The 12,690-nt window shown below is 39.8% G+C and overlaps 1 protein-coding gene across 3 annotated transcripts in view; it reads right to left on the reverse strand.

The window, feature by feature from the left end:
- The window catches only part of myo1ea (myosin IEa), a 49,711-nt gene extending 45,017 nt beyond the window's left edge, over positions 1-4,694 (reverse strand). Inside the window, exon 1 of one of the 3 annotated variants that reach the window (XM_082527589.1) lies at positions 4,284-4,694. In XM_082527589.1, coding sequence (XP_082383715.1) covers positions 4,284-4,286 — 3 coding nt within the window. In that variant the 5' untranslated portion in view covers positions 4,287-4,694. The remainder of the gene's footprint in view (positions 1-4,283) is intronic. The other 2 variants (XM_082527590.1, XM_082527591.1) reach the window with 2 other exon arrangements.
- Positions 4,695-12,690: the final 7,996 nt, after the last annotated feature.

Raw genomic sequence — 12,690 nt, forward strand, 5'->3', positions numbered from 1 at the left:
ATTGGTTTATGGTACGACAACAGAAAAGGATGTGCAGCAGGGCCAGAGGGACCGAGTAAATAACTTTTCCTCTTGTGCCATTTCAATTTGAGGCAAAGCTTTGCAAGCTACTTTGCAGCCCACCTTCAATCCAGTCCCACCGTTTCCTGCTGTATCCAACTTCCATGCTTCTTTCGATTATAACAGCCCTGACTGAACTAGTGTTTATAAATGATCATCAAGTTCAATACTATAGTGTTTGGACACTTAAGTCAGTGGGTGATTCCACAGTGACTCAGGCCTGCCACAGGATATGTGCCAGAAAAGACAGCTAATTCAAACCAGCTAATTCTGACTTTGTTTCCAGTCAGTTTGTTTATGTCTATTATAGAAAAGCTGACAAGCCTTGTATTAAAAGCTTGTACTAAGTTCTTGTTCCTCCTTGATCACTGTCTACAGCTGTGTGATTTTTTTCCCATATATCTTAATCCACAAATAGAGAACCTGCTCCATCTTACCCAGTGCACTTTTCCTATCAGCTGTTCAAAGATGAATGAAAGATTATGACAGCGGACGAGAGGTGGGGTTGCCAGTCGATTGCAGGGCTAAGACATACCCACACCTACCGATCAAGCATTTCTTTGGACTGATAGGAAACCAAAGGAAGGTTACAAGGTCCCCTTTTAATTAACTGTGTGGGTTTCTTTAACTTTTTTTTTCAAATCAATCGATTAATAAATGCAGAAATTTCAGGTTGTGTCTGGTTTCGACTCACGTCCGTATTCCTTGTTGTTATTAGCTTAACTATTAGCCAGCAGCAACAAAAGCAAACTCACTAACAATAACTAATGTGTCAGAGGGAGTATCAAGCTTCTTGAAAAACACAAAAACACATACATTTTCATTTTCTGTGCCAGCACAGTTTCATTGTGAGCAAATCGGGCTAAACAGTAACTAACAAGCCAAATTTCCTACAGCAGCATCAAGACAAATGAAGGGTGGAGTTAAAGGCGATTTGGTGGCTGAGTGCTGGCTGGCATGGGATGATGGGAGCTTAAGAGCACTTGCATGAGTCTGACCTTGTTCCTGGTTTGCGATGAGGTAAGCCATACATGCAAATAGGCAGGTATAATAGGACACTGCTTCGTTCAGGGTAAAAGAACAAGGAGAATAAACAAACATCTAGCACGAAGCATGCCTACAGGATAATGCTGACACAGTAAGAGCATTTATAAGGAAGTTAATTTATCCTTTACTCTATGAACAGATTACCTGCAAAAGGGAAGAGAGGCTGGTTGTGTTACTGAGCTGGAAAGAAGGATCTAAGCCAGATAAACTACAGCTTTTCCATTGGACACCAAAGACAACTGATACATGAGAAAGCCATTGCTTCCATTTGAAACTCAAACTGAAATAAACAGCTAAGCTTACAAGTTCAGAATTCATGACAAATGCCCTGTGAGGCTTATTGCACACAGCGCTGCAGCGAGCTAAATCCTTAGGCCTAACATTGTCAAAATGCTGATCGATGCAGGTGCAGTTTGTTAGTTAAGTTTGTTAATATGCTAACATCTGCTAAATAAAAAAAGTCTTTAGTTAGAGCTGAATATCATTGTTTATGAAATGTATGATCCATCAGACACATTTGACCTAAAAGTAATTGAGAGATTTTTAAAAAGTCATCAAATTATTCCTGATATTTCAGTCTGGTATAAAGTGATTGGCCAGCCCAATGACACTGACCGACAAGCTCCACTGACATGAGCTAATAAAAATGCAATGATAATATGTGATGACTCAATAAAAATATTTCAGCTGTTTAATTACAAGTCACACTGAAAAGAGTTACTATCAATCTCAGAGAAACTGTGCCACTGAACGCTCGCTCTGGGGCATGACCTTTGGCGATCAGCTGAAGCAGCTGAATCCTCTCTGCATCACTGAAAGCACTGTGGCTGAGGACTGAAGCCGAACTACAGCAGAGCAGGCAGAGATTTAAGTGTTTTAAAAACAAGGCCAGAGCCAAATTGTGCAGTTACTGGGGAATTTCGGATGAAGGGAACACAATAAATAAACACAGAGACAAAAAAAAACACTGCTTAACTGTTCCCCACCTAACCACTTCCACTGAATCATGCTTCATAGTTACAAAAATACCCAATGTCCCATCACTATATCACTTACTATGAAGTCACGACTATTAAAATATGCTTCTTTTGTGAAAGGTCACTCATCAAACCTTTTCTGTGGAAATAATTCTCAGCCTCCACTCGTGTTGTGTGGACGTCTGAAGTCCCTCCTTTTTTCCCCTAAATCAAAACCAAAAGTCTCATCCTGCCTTTGTTGTGTGTCCTAAACATTTTTTATAGCATCCATACTGCAATAAAGAAATAAAGATTATTATAACAGCCAAGGTCCCAGTGATCCAGCCACATTCTGTGCAGGAAGTCCAGCAATTTCATGTTTGGGAAATCATCTTCATTTGACTCCAACTTTAGCTTTAGTAAAGATATTTTGTCCAAATGAGAAGATGTAATAAAATATCATATCATCACAGAATGTGTTCACGACCAACAAATCCAAAGAAAGGGATAAAAAAATAGTCCATCTGATTGCAATCATTTATAATAATAAACAGTAGCAGTAATGGAAATGCTTAATTTCTTATCAAAAAAAGAGACTCTGCAGTTGCAGAGTGAAGTAAAACCAGATTTGACACTTGGGCAAAATAGAAGAAAGCTCAAAAACTTTTTGGTAGTTGACAACTTGTGTTTACAATGTGTTTGACACATTTATAAGCGATTTATAAGCTTCTCGTGTCCTCACTGATTTACAGCAAGTGCAACAGTAGAATGAGTCAGCACTCATGGGGTCCATCAGGCCAAACAGCAAAGTGGGGAAAACTTGGCTCCGTAACAAAGACGTATGGAACCGATTGAGGAGTGTGTGTGCACACTGCACTGCAGCGACAAGACTAACGAGTTCCCCAGGTCCACAGAACGGGTGTTCATCCTGTTTTCAGGGACAGGGCTTGAATTCCAGAGCAAGTCTCTAAAGCAGTGATGGGTTTGAAAATGGAGCACCAGCTCTGAGATGAAGTATGCACCTCCCTGCTGGAGAGACTAATGCAAACCAGCTGCTCTCATGCCGACTTGCTATTCAGCATCTGGCAGAGAAGGAACCACTGAGCGATGCTGGTGTCTGCTATTCTAGACAGATACAGTGACAGACTATTTTCTCTGCACGAACTGATACTCTTCTTAACCTCTTGTAAAAAGCTTTAGCAAGAGTGTGTGAGTGTCAACAATGTCTACAAAAGCTGAGTTAAATGCTGCAGGATTACATATGTTGTGCTGACTGGATATTATCTCAACCAAACCGACAGGTTTTAATGCATCACCTAGGAATCGAAGAATGCAAACAGCTTTCAGGTCTACCTGTTTTAAATGGACAAAGCATGTTTACAGTCTGAGGTACTGTACAGACACGTGGAAGAGGTTCCTAAGTTGAATGGTGGGTACGTTTTTCAGTTGCCTTTCAGGATATTTCTATATACAAGCCACAAAAAAAATATTGCAACCCCCCTTCATATAAACATTATGTCTCCAACATCAATGATGCAGCCATATCATTAAGTGGAAATGTGCTAAAAGTCTGTATCAGCTGTTTTATTAAGAGGACAGGGTTGAGGAAATGTTTCCAATATGCAAAACATACAATATCTCCCATAACTTCTCTTTAGGTGTGTTTTCTGCCGACCTGGCATTTAGAAACCAGGAAAAACCTGCCTCTCTGTGATGCAGCGATACAAAGTAAGGTGCACACAGTACACACTCCACTCCACCTGACACATTGTCCTCCAAGGCTAACCGGTTTTCTAACAAAAGAGACTGAACCTAATTTATCAGTGCTTTCTGACTACTTTCACCACAGGCAGTAAAAACTATAAGTCTGCCTGAAACAGCCAAGGTTGCCGCTTCTTATCATAGGATATGTTACACTCGTCAGGGATCAAAGATTAATAAAGCAGCGATTGTGGTTTAAAAGATTTTTCTGTTAAAAGCCTCCAGTGAAGCAATCTGTGAGCTATATTTACGGACATGTGAGTTATCAGTTCGAATTTCGTTAATATTACTTAAGAAAACTTTCAATTAATATTTAAAATAAACACGTTTAACACCCGAGACAACTTTTATAAGCAGACTAGAAAAAGGAACCGCCGCTCCGTGGCAAATATTTGGATTATGATGACTATATTAAACAAATAGTGCCCTACTATCTCAGCCAGTGTAAACACCGCTTACCATCCTCTGTCCTCACAACAGTCGCAGTCTTCGATGTCGTATTCCCTGCGATCCAGTGTCTGAGCGAACCTCGGGGAAGTTCACGCTGTTTAAAACAAGGTCTGACTTGTTTAACCTAAAACCAAGCGACCAAATCCAAAATATACACAAGTTATTCCCGGTAAACTCCAGACAGCATGGATGCGGCTCCTTAGCGGTGCCCTCCGTCCATTGTTGTTCAGTCAGATGTGAGTCCTCCACTGACAGAAGCACAGCAGTCCTCAGACAACGAGCCGGATGGTCAATTTACGGAGGAGCAGTGCCCAAACAGCCCGACTCTAAACACAACACGGGAAACTCGGTCCAATCAAAGCGCGAGTGTTGTTAAATATTCATTAGCTCCTGGAGGGAGGGCAACTGGGCATGCGCAAGTTTGTCGTTCCCTAACAACAGACTCAAACATAAGAGGACGACTAATAAACATGAGCTGTCTTCAAAGAGAGAGCCAACAGCAAGGCAGATGGTACTATGATCCAGCGCAGGGGCGTAGCTTATAATGTCAGTGGGGTCTTAGCTTTTAGGAAAAGTGGCAAAGGAAAACTCATACAGGCTAAAGGTCGTGTTTTCAGATTACAGTACTCACTGAATGTTATAATACACTATTTCACGATCATTTCTACAAGTCTGCAGCTAGTAGAGACCTTATTCTAAACATTTTATATCCTGCATAGATGCAACAGGGTCTTGTGTGTGTGTGTTCCTGTCTAGCTATCTTTGTGAGGACCGAAATCTGCATTCTACTATACTTATGAGAACCAACAGGACCTTTGTCTGTGTCCTCACAAGTTTGAAGGCCTTTTTGAGGCTCAAAATGTGGTTTTAGGGTCAGGGTTATAATTAGGTTGTGGTTAGGGTTAGGGTAAGGGGCTGGGGAAACCATTATGTCAATGAAGGTCCTCACTAAGATAGCTGAACGGGGTTTTGTGTGTGTGTGTGTGTGTGTGTGTGTGTGTGTGTGTTTTAACCCATTACAATAGATTACCTACATGACCAAAGTATTGCTGCAGAGCAAATCTATAAATGACCTCAAAACTGAAATACTTAACTACACTGAATAACCTGACAAGTGTCTAAACATCATGTTATGTACAGAGGTTTGTAATGTAACACCATGAAACATGCAGAAGCTGGTATAAGTTAAAGAGCAACATTAAAACACTCTTTCTCTGTGTATTGCATGTGAAATAATAGTTTGAACTTCACACACAAATTTGGGGATGTCGGTCACACCATCTTCATAATGTTTGGACGCATGAGACTGTAAACTAAGAGATACAAACACTTTAACATTATGTAAAGAGCACAACTTACGGATTTCAACATATGAAGTTTTCATTTATTAAAAATCTTATCAGTGTTTGACTCAAATTACCAAATACAAATGTATAAACCAGGTGATAAGAACATCTATCTTAGTTATTTTAACGGGACAGTAATATTAATTCTTAAACCTAATCGTGAGTAATTGTCTAACATGCTGATGAAGAAAAATACTGTCAGCTTTATTCAGCAACTTTTAAGATCCACTACCAAATTAGGTATAGAGTCAGTGTGTAGGCCAGTAATTTAAAACATAGTTACAAAGACATGGTGTCACAGTCTAACAGCATGATGCAGAAAGGACCTCTAATCTATTGATTTGCATTTATGACAGCATATAAATCCTTTTCAAAAAGCATGGAGGGGAAGAGATGGATCAAAAGTCCAAAATGACAAGAGTTTTAAGCTTGCTGGTTTTCACTAAATAAAGGATTCCATTTTGACATTTTAATGGGGCAGTGTGTCCTGGGAAATACAAGTTTCAGTCTGCGTTCAATCTAGTAAATACAAAACATAAAAAAATACTTAGTAATCAGTCTAAATGACATAAACAGTAACATTAACTTATTTTTAGAAACTCATTTCCACTTCTGCCTGTTTACCCTTTTTTTTTTTTAATTTGGTTGCTCCCAAATTTAGTTCTGTTTTATCAGCAGACAAATAAAAATGCAGCTCAAAGGCCTTTTAGAAAATCCCTGTTAAGATTTTTGGGTGGCACTGGTATCCAGTTCTCACAACCAGTCTCCAGTCAGACTGAGGCTTGCCTTGGAATAATGTTGGGCGGTCAGGCAAGCCTCTGGGTGTAACCAGTGTAGCAGGGTGCCTCTGTATGCATAGACATATACTGTGTGTGTGTTTGTGTGTGTGTGCTTATTTGAATGGAACAAAATAAATAAATAAATAAATAAATAAGAGATAAATTATTACAAAACGAAAAAGAAAAAAGTTTTCTACCATCTCTGATTCTTGCGATGCATTAAAAGATGAATCACATCATGATTTGAGTCAGTCTTGGTGTTTTATCACCACCGTGTGGTCACTTAGGGAGATGGCAGCAATTATTACAGAAACAGAACAAACTCAAAACCTTTTTATTCTCAGGAGCTTACAATTAACTACTGTTTGTAGTAGTAGTAAAAGTAGTAGTAGTAGTAGTTGTTGGTGTGTGTGTGTGTGTGTGTGTGTGTGTGTGTGTGTGTGTGTGTGTGTGTGTGTGTGTGTGTGTGTGTAAACCCAATTCATTGTGAACAGTTTCATGGCTTCATCACCTGTAGTTGTGGGTTTTTAATTACGAACTTATTTCAACGAGAAGACATTTCTGGATCTTATTCAATGTACAGCTCTTTTTTTGTTTTGCTTTTTGAGTTTAAAGACATTTAGTTTGGGAAGTGGTAGTATACAATACAGTACAAAACAATAACTTCTTTATTAATGTTGGAGCTATTTGTTCTTTATTTTTTATTATTTTGAAATTAGTTAAAGTTTGTTAGTTTATTTATATTTTGGGGTTTATTTGTTGGTTAATATTTTGTTTTAAATGATTTGTTTTGTTTGTTGTTATTTTGTTAAATTAGTCAGTAAGAGCTGTAGGGCCATTTTGTTTCTATAAATAAAGAGACTGGTATAGGACCAGCATGCATTTGGGGGTGGGCCTATGGTTTTTTACCAGAGCAGGAGAAGCAGTAGGAAGGATCTTGTTATTGCTTGCCAAATGGATAAATAAACCAAAACTCTCAACTAAAAGGTTTGGACAATGGACTTCTTTTGCCTGCGTACGAAATATTACCTCAGTGCAGCAGTGGCTTGTGGACTTTAAGTTGTGGGACGTTTGATCATTCAAAAGTAAAGGAATTGCCACTACACAAAGTAAAAAACCTTCCCGTGGACAAAGGAATAATTCTTCATTAATGGATATAAGGATTTCAAGGATCACCGTCGAACTCGAATAAAAGGTATTGGATCGTCTGGTGAGTAATCCAGACGGATTTGATGTTGAGGCCTGGATCAACATGTCACTCGTTCATCAAAGCTGGTGAGTGATAATATTGTTTAAGCCGTAAAGGAAAACGGTGAAGCTATTGGAGTTTAAAGACATAATTTCACTACAAAGACTGATGAACTGAGTTTTGACGTACTAAATTGGTGCAAAATTGGATCGCTAATTGAAACATGCCAACGCACTCTGTGGAAATGTTTGTCCGCTGCAAAAGGCAGGTAAATGGATGTCATGTTTGTACTTTAGGCTATGGACTCTCAGTGTGCTGTGCATCTTTATAAAGTTTGAAATAATCCAAGAGGACAATAAAAATGTCGGATATTAAGAGTAAACGAGAGGATGACACTGAGATGCAAGCAGAGAAAAGAAGCGTTAAATTTACGCCAAAAGGTTTGGATTTGTATATAAAGACATGCCAAGAAAAGCGCAGTTCAATGTGTAAGCAAGCATCTAAGTACATGGGGAAAATTTCCGCTTTAATGACCTCACATGAAAACGTTAAGGAAGTGTCTTCTGAATTTGGGAAGTTTATTAAATGCTATCAAGATGCAAACGCTTTGCAAGAATCCTTTTTAAGTTTGCCACTGCCAGAAGATGAAGTGAAAAGGCAAGTTGCACATTTTCAGTCGAAGGTGACAGCATTCTCTGTTTTTATGGACAAAGTAAAGGTTTGGTTGCAGGAGGCAACAATACTGTTCGCAATGATAAAGCTGTTGAAAGTTTGGATGAAATAAAACCTGAAGACAGTGTCTCTAATATCTCAAGTGTAAAACCACCTTCAAAAACCTTGTCACAGCAAAGTCGAATTTCATCAACATCTTCCGCATGCATTAAAGCTGCGGCTGACAAGGCAGCGCTCATGGAGCGACTGGCTGCATTAAAGAAAAAACATTCTATCGAAGCGCAAGAGGAAAAACTGAGAAAAGAAAAGGAGACATTATCCTTGGAAACAGAGCTGGCAGTCACTAATGCAAAGCTTCGTGTCTTAAAAATAAATTCAGTTTGTAGCTCTGAGCATTCTGATGGAATGAACTCTTATTTTGAAAGAGGGCACGTACAAGAAGCGCCTAGTTTAAATCCCTGTGCCGATACATTTGTTCCAACATCAAGAGATTACTCTGGTATAAATTCTGCATCTGAATCACAAGTAATCGTACCTAGACAAAGTCAAACCCAACATCAGGTTGATGATTCAGCTCAAGTGACGCAGCAAACACAGCCTCAGTCTCCTACTTTGACTGGGAACTGCACGAAGGAGATTGTAAATATTATGCAAAAACAAAATGACATCACTACTTTGCTTGTAAAACAAAACTTATCTTCTGTCCTCCCCGCCAGAAACATCCCTGTGTTTGATGGAGACCCTTTACAGTACAGATCATTTATGAATGCCTTTGAAAATGGAGTGGAAGTTAAAACTGATAACTGGAGCGACTGTCTGCATTTTTTAGAGCAGTTCACTAGGGGGCAGCCTAGAGATTTGGTGCATAGTTGTCAGCATTTACCTCCTGAGCAGGGCTATTCCACAGCTAAAGATCTTCTTGAAGAACATTTTGGGAACGAAAATAAAATTGCCTCTGCATATATGGAGAGGATTGTGAGTTGGGTACCTATTAAAAGTGAGGATGTGAAAGGTCTACAGTCATTCTCTCTTTTTCTTCAAGGATGTTCGAATCTAATGCAGCAAGTTGTTTATATGAAGGAGTTGGATTTGCCCTCAAATATGAGAATGGTTGTTATGAAACTTCCATACAAATTGAGGGAAAAATGGAGAGTTGTTGCCTATGAACTGCAGGAACAAAATGGTTACAGAGCAGTGTTCACTGATCTGGTTGCCTTTATAATAAAACAGGTAAAAGTAGCATCAGATCCAGTGTTTGGCAACATCCAAGACTCACAATCTGGAAGCAGCTTTAAAGCTTCAAGTTCTACCAAGCAAAGGAGAAAAGGAAGTAGTTTTGCCACTAATGTCAGTACAGTGCCAGGAATCAAAGCTCAATCAACTGGAAGCAGAACAACTTCCGTTGTTCTGCGTAGTTGTTTGTTTTGTTCACACAGCAACCATTTACTAGAGAATTGTAAGCAGTTTAAAGCTAAAACGCATCAGGATAAGTTGACTTTTATCAAGGAAAGGGGAATTTGTTTTGGTTGTTTAAAAGTTGGTCACACAAGCAAAGACTGTAGGAGTCGTTTGGATTGCGACGTGTGTCACCAAAGGCACCCAGGGGTTCTTCATATAGAGCGAAAGGATCCAGGTGCGTCTTCGGAACAAACTCAACAGAGGACAAACTCTAATGTCAACTTTTCAACTGCAACCACTCAGACATGTGGGTATATTGGGGCTGGTCATGAAGTTGATGCAATTTTTTCTATAGTTCCAGTTCAAGTTAAGAGCCAAAAGAGTAATAAAATTGTGCAAACTTATGCGTTTTTGGATCCTGGAAGTTCAGGTACATTCTGTACAGAAACTTTGGCAAAAAGGCTGAATGTAAAAGGTAAAAAGACCAATATCTTTTTGAGAACAATGAGTCAAGATAGGATTGTTAGTACACAAGTTCTGTCTGGTTTGGAAGTGTCTGGTTTGGAAGCAAATGATTTCATGCCATTGCCAGATGTTTTGACTCAAAAGACTATGCCAGTTTCTACAGTTAATATTCCCCAGCAAAGCGACATCGATCAGTGGCCTCATCTTAAACCTGTTAAACTGTACAACGTTAATGCAGATGTGGAACTACTGATAGGCACTGATGCTTCCAATGTTTTGGAGCCATGGAAGGTGATAAACAGTGTGGGAGGTGGACCTTATGCTGTAAAAACAAAAGTTGGCTGGGTCATAAATGGTCCCCTGCGCACTGGAAGTAACAGTGGAAATAAAACCAACTGCACTGCTGTAACAGCCAATAGGATTTCCGTTGAGCGTCTTGAAGACATGTTGATTAAACAGTACAATCATGATTTTAATGAAAGATCATCAGCGGAGCAGACTGAAATGTCTAGAGAAGATCTGTGTTTCATGGATATTGTTAGTAGTTCAATAAAGCTTATTGGAAATCATTATCACATTGATTTGCCTTTCAGGAGAGAAGGTTCCAGTTTGCCAAATAACCTCTGTGTCGCGGAGCAGCGTCTCCAGAGTCTCAGACGGAGATTTGAAAAGGATACTCATTATAAGGATGAATACACTAAATGTGTAAACAACATGCTTGAACGAGGATATGCCGAGTTTGTGCCTGTAGATGAGTTGCACAAAGATGATGGAAAGGTGTGGTACATCCCTCATCATGGAGTGTATCATCCCACAAAGGGCAAATTAAGAGTTGTATTTGACTGTGGAACAACTTATAAAGGAGCATCATTGAACAGTCAGCTTCTACAGGGACCTGATCTCACAAACTCGCTGGTTGGGGTTCTGATCAGATTTAGACAAGAGCCTGTTGCATTAATGGCGGACATTGATTCCATGTTTCACCAAGTGCACGTCTCAGAAAAACATGTCAACTTTCTCCGTTTCCTGTGGTGGCAAAATGGCAACACTTCAAGGTCTGCACAGGAATGCAGGATGAAAGTGCATTTGTTTGGAGCTGTATCTTCGCCAAGTTGTGCAAATTATGCTCTACAGAGAACTGCAGATGATAATGCACAACAGTTTCCAGCTGAAGTGGTTGATACAGTCAAAAGAAACTTTTATGTGGATGATTGTTTGAAATCTGTTGCTTCAGAAGAGGAGGCAGTGCACATGGTGAAGAGGCTGACAGATATCTGCGCTAAAGGAGGATTTAAGCTTTCAAAATGGATCAGCAACAGTCGCACAGTGCTCATGTCAATCCCAGAGGAAAGAAGAGCAAAGGAAATTAAGGATCTGGATTTGGACACAGATCAACTTCCAGTTGAGAGAGCACTGGGTTTACAGTGGTGCATAGCAACAGACAAGTTCCAGTTCAGAACCTCCCTGCAGGACCGTCCAACAACCAGAAGGGGCATTTTGTCTGTGGTCAGCTCACTGTATGATCCTTTGGGAATCTTGTCTCCCTTCAGTATGCCAGCTAAACTGTTGCTACAAGAGCTTTGCCGACAAAATTTGAAGTGGGATGAAGTTATTCCCCACTCTCTTTCCCAGCGGTGGCGTGATTGGCTGGAGGATCTCCAGCTGATTTCAAAGTTTAAAGTGGAACGTTGCATTAAACCAAATTGCTTTGGAAGACCAGGCACAACTTCATCATTTTTCTGATGCAAGTCAAGATGGGTATGGAACGGTGTCATATTTAAAGTTGGAAAAGAATAACGTCACGCATGTTGCTTTTATCCTGGGAAAGGCTAGAGTTGCTCCTCTCAAGCAAACTACAATTCCCAGGTTGGAATTGACGGCTGCAGTTCTTGCAGTTCGGGTGGACAGGCTTCTGCAAAAGGAGCTGCAAGTCAGGTTGGAAAAATCAGTTTTTTGGACTGATAGCACAACAGTACTGAAATACATCTCCAATGAAACCAGAAGATTCAATACTTTTGTTGCAAACAGAATTGCTGTTATTCGGGAAGCAACAGATGTGAATCAGTGGAGATACGTTTCTTCTAAGGAGAATCCTGCAGATGACGCATCCAGAGGTATGAGAGCTGGGGATCTCCTCAAATGTAGGAGATGGATAAAAGGGCCAGAATTTCTCTATGAGTCAGAAAAGGAATGGCCTAAACTGGATGTGGAGTACAGTGTAATTTCTGCAGATGACCCAGAGGTCAAAAGGGACCTGACAATGAATGCCATTGTGAGAGAATTACAAAATCCTACCAGCTATTTTATCCTCTACTTCTCGTCTTGGGCAAAACTTAAAATCTCTGTAGCCTGGCTTTTAAAGATGAAAGAGGTCTTGGTGTTGTTGGCACAGAAGAGGAAAGAGTTGCTTGCTGCAGGTTTGAATAAGAATGATCCGGAAGGTCAGAAAGAAGTGGAGATAAGAATGGAAAGATTTAAGACCACTTTGAAGAAAGGAAATCTCACTCCAGAAGACTTGGCAAAGGCAGAACAAGCTATTCTTCAATATGCACAACAACAGAAATTTA

The sequence above is a fragment of the Aulonocara stuartgranti genome (assembly GCF_965226115.1).
Source record: "Aulonocara stuartgranti genome assembly, chromosome: 1".
Classification (NCBI taxonomy): Eukaryota; Metazoa; Chordata; class Actinopteri; order Cichliformes; family Cichlidae; genus Aulonocara; species Aulonocara stuartgranti.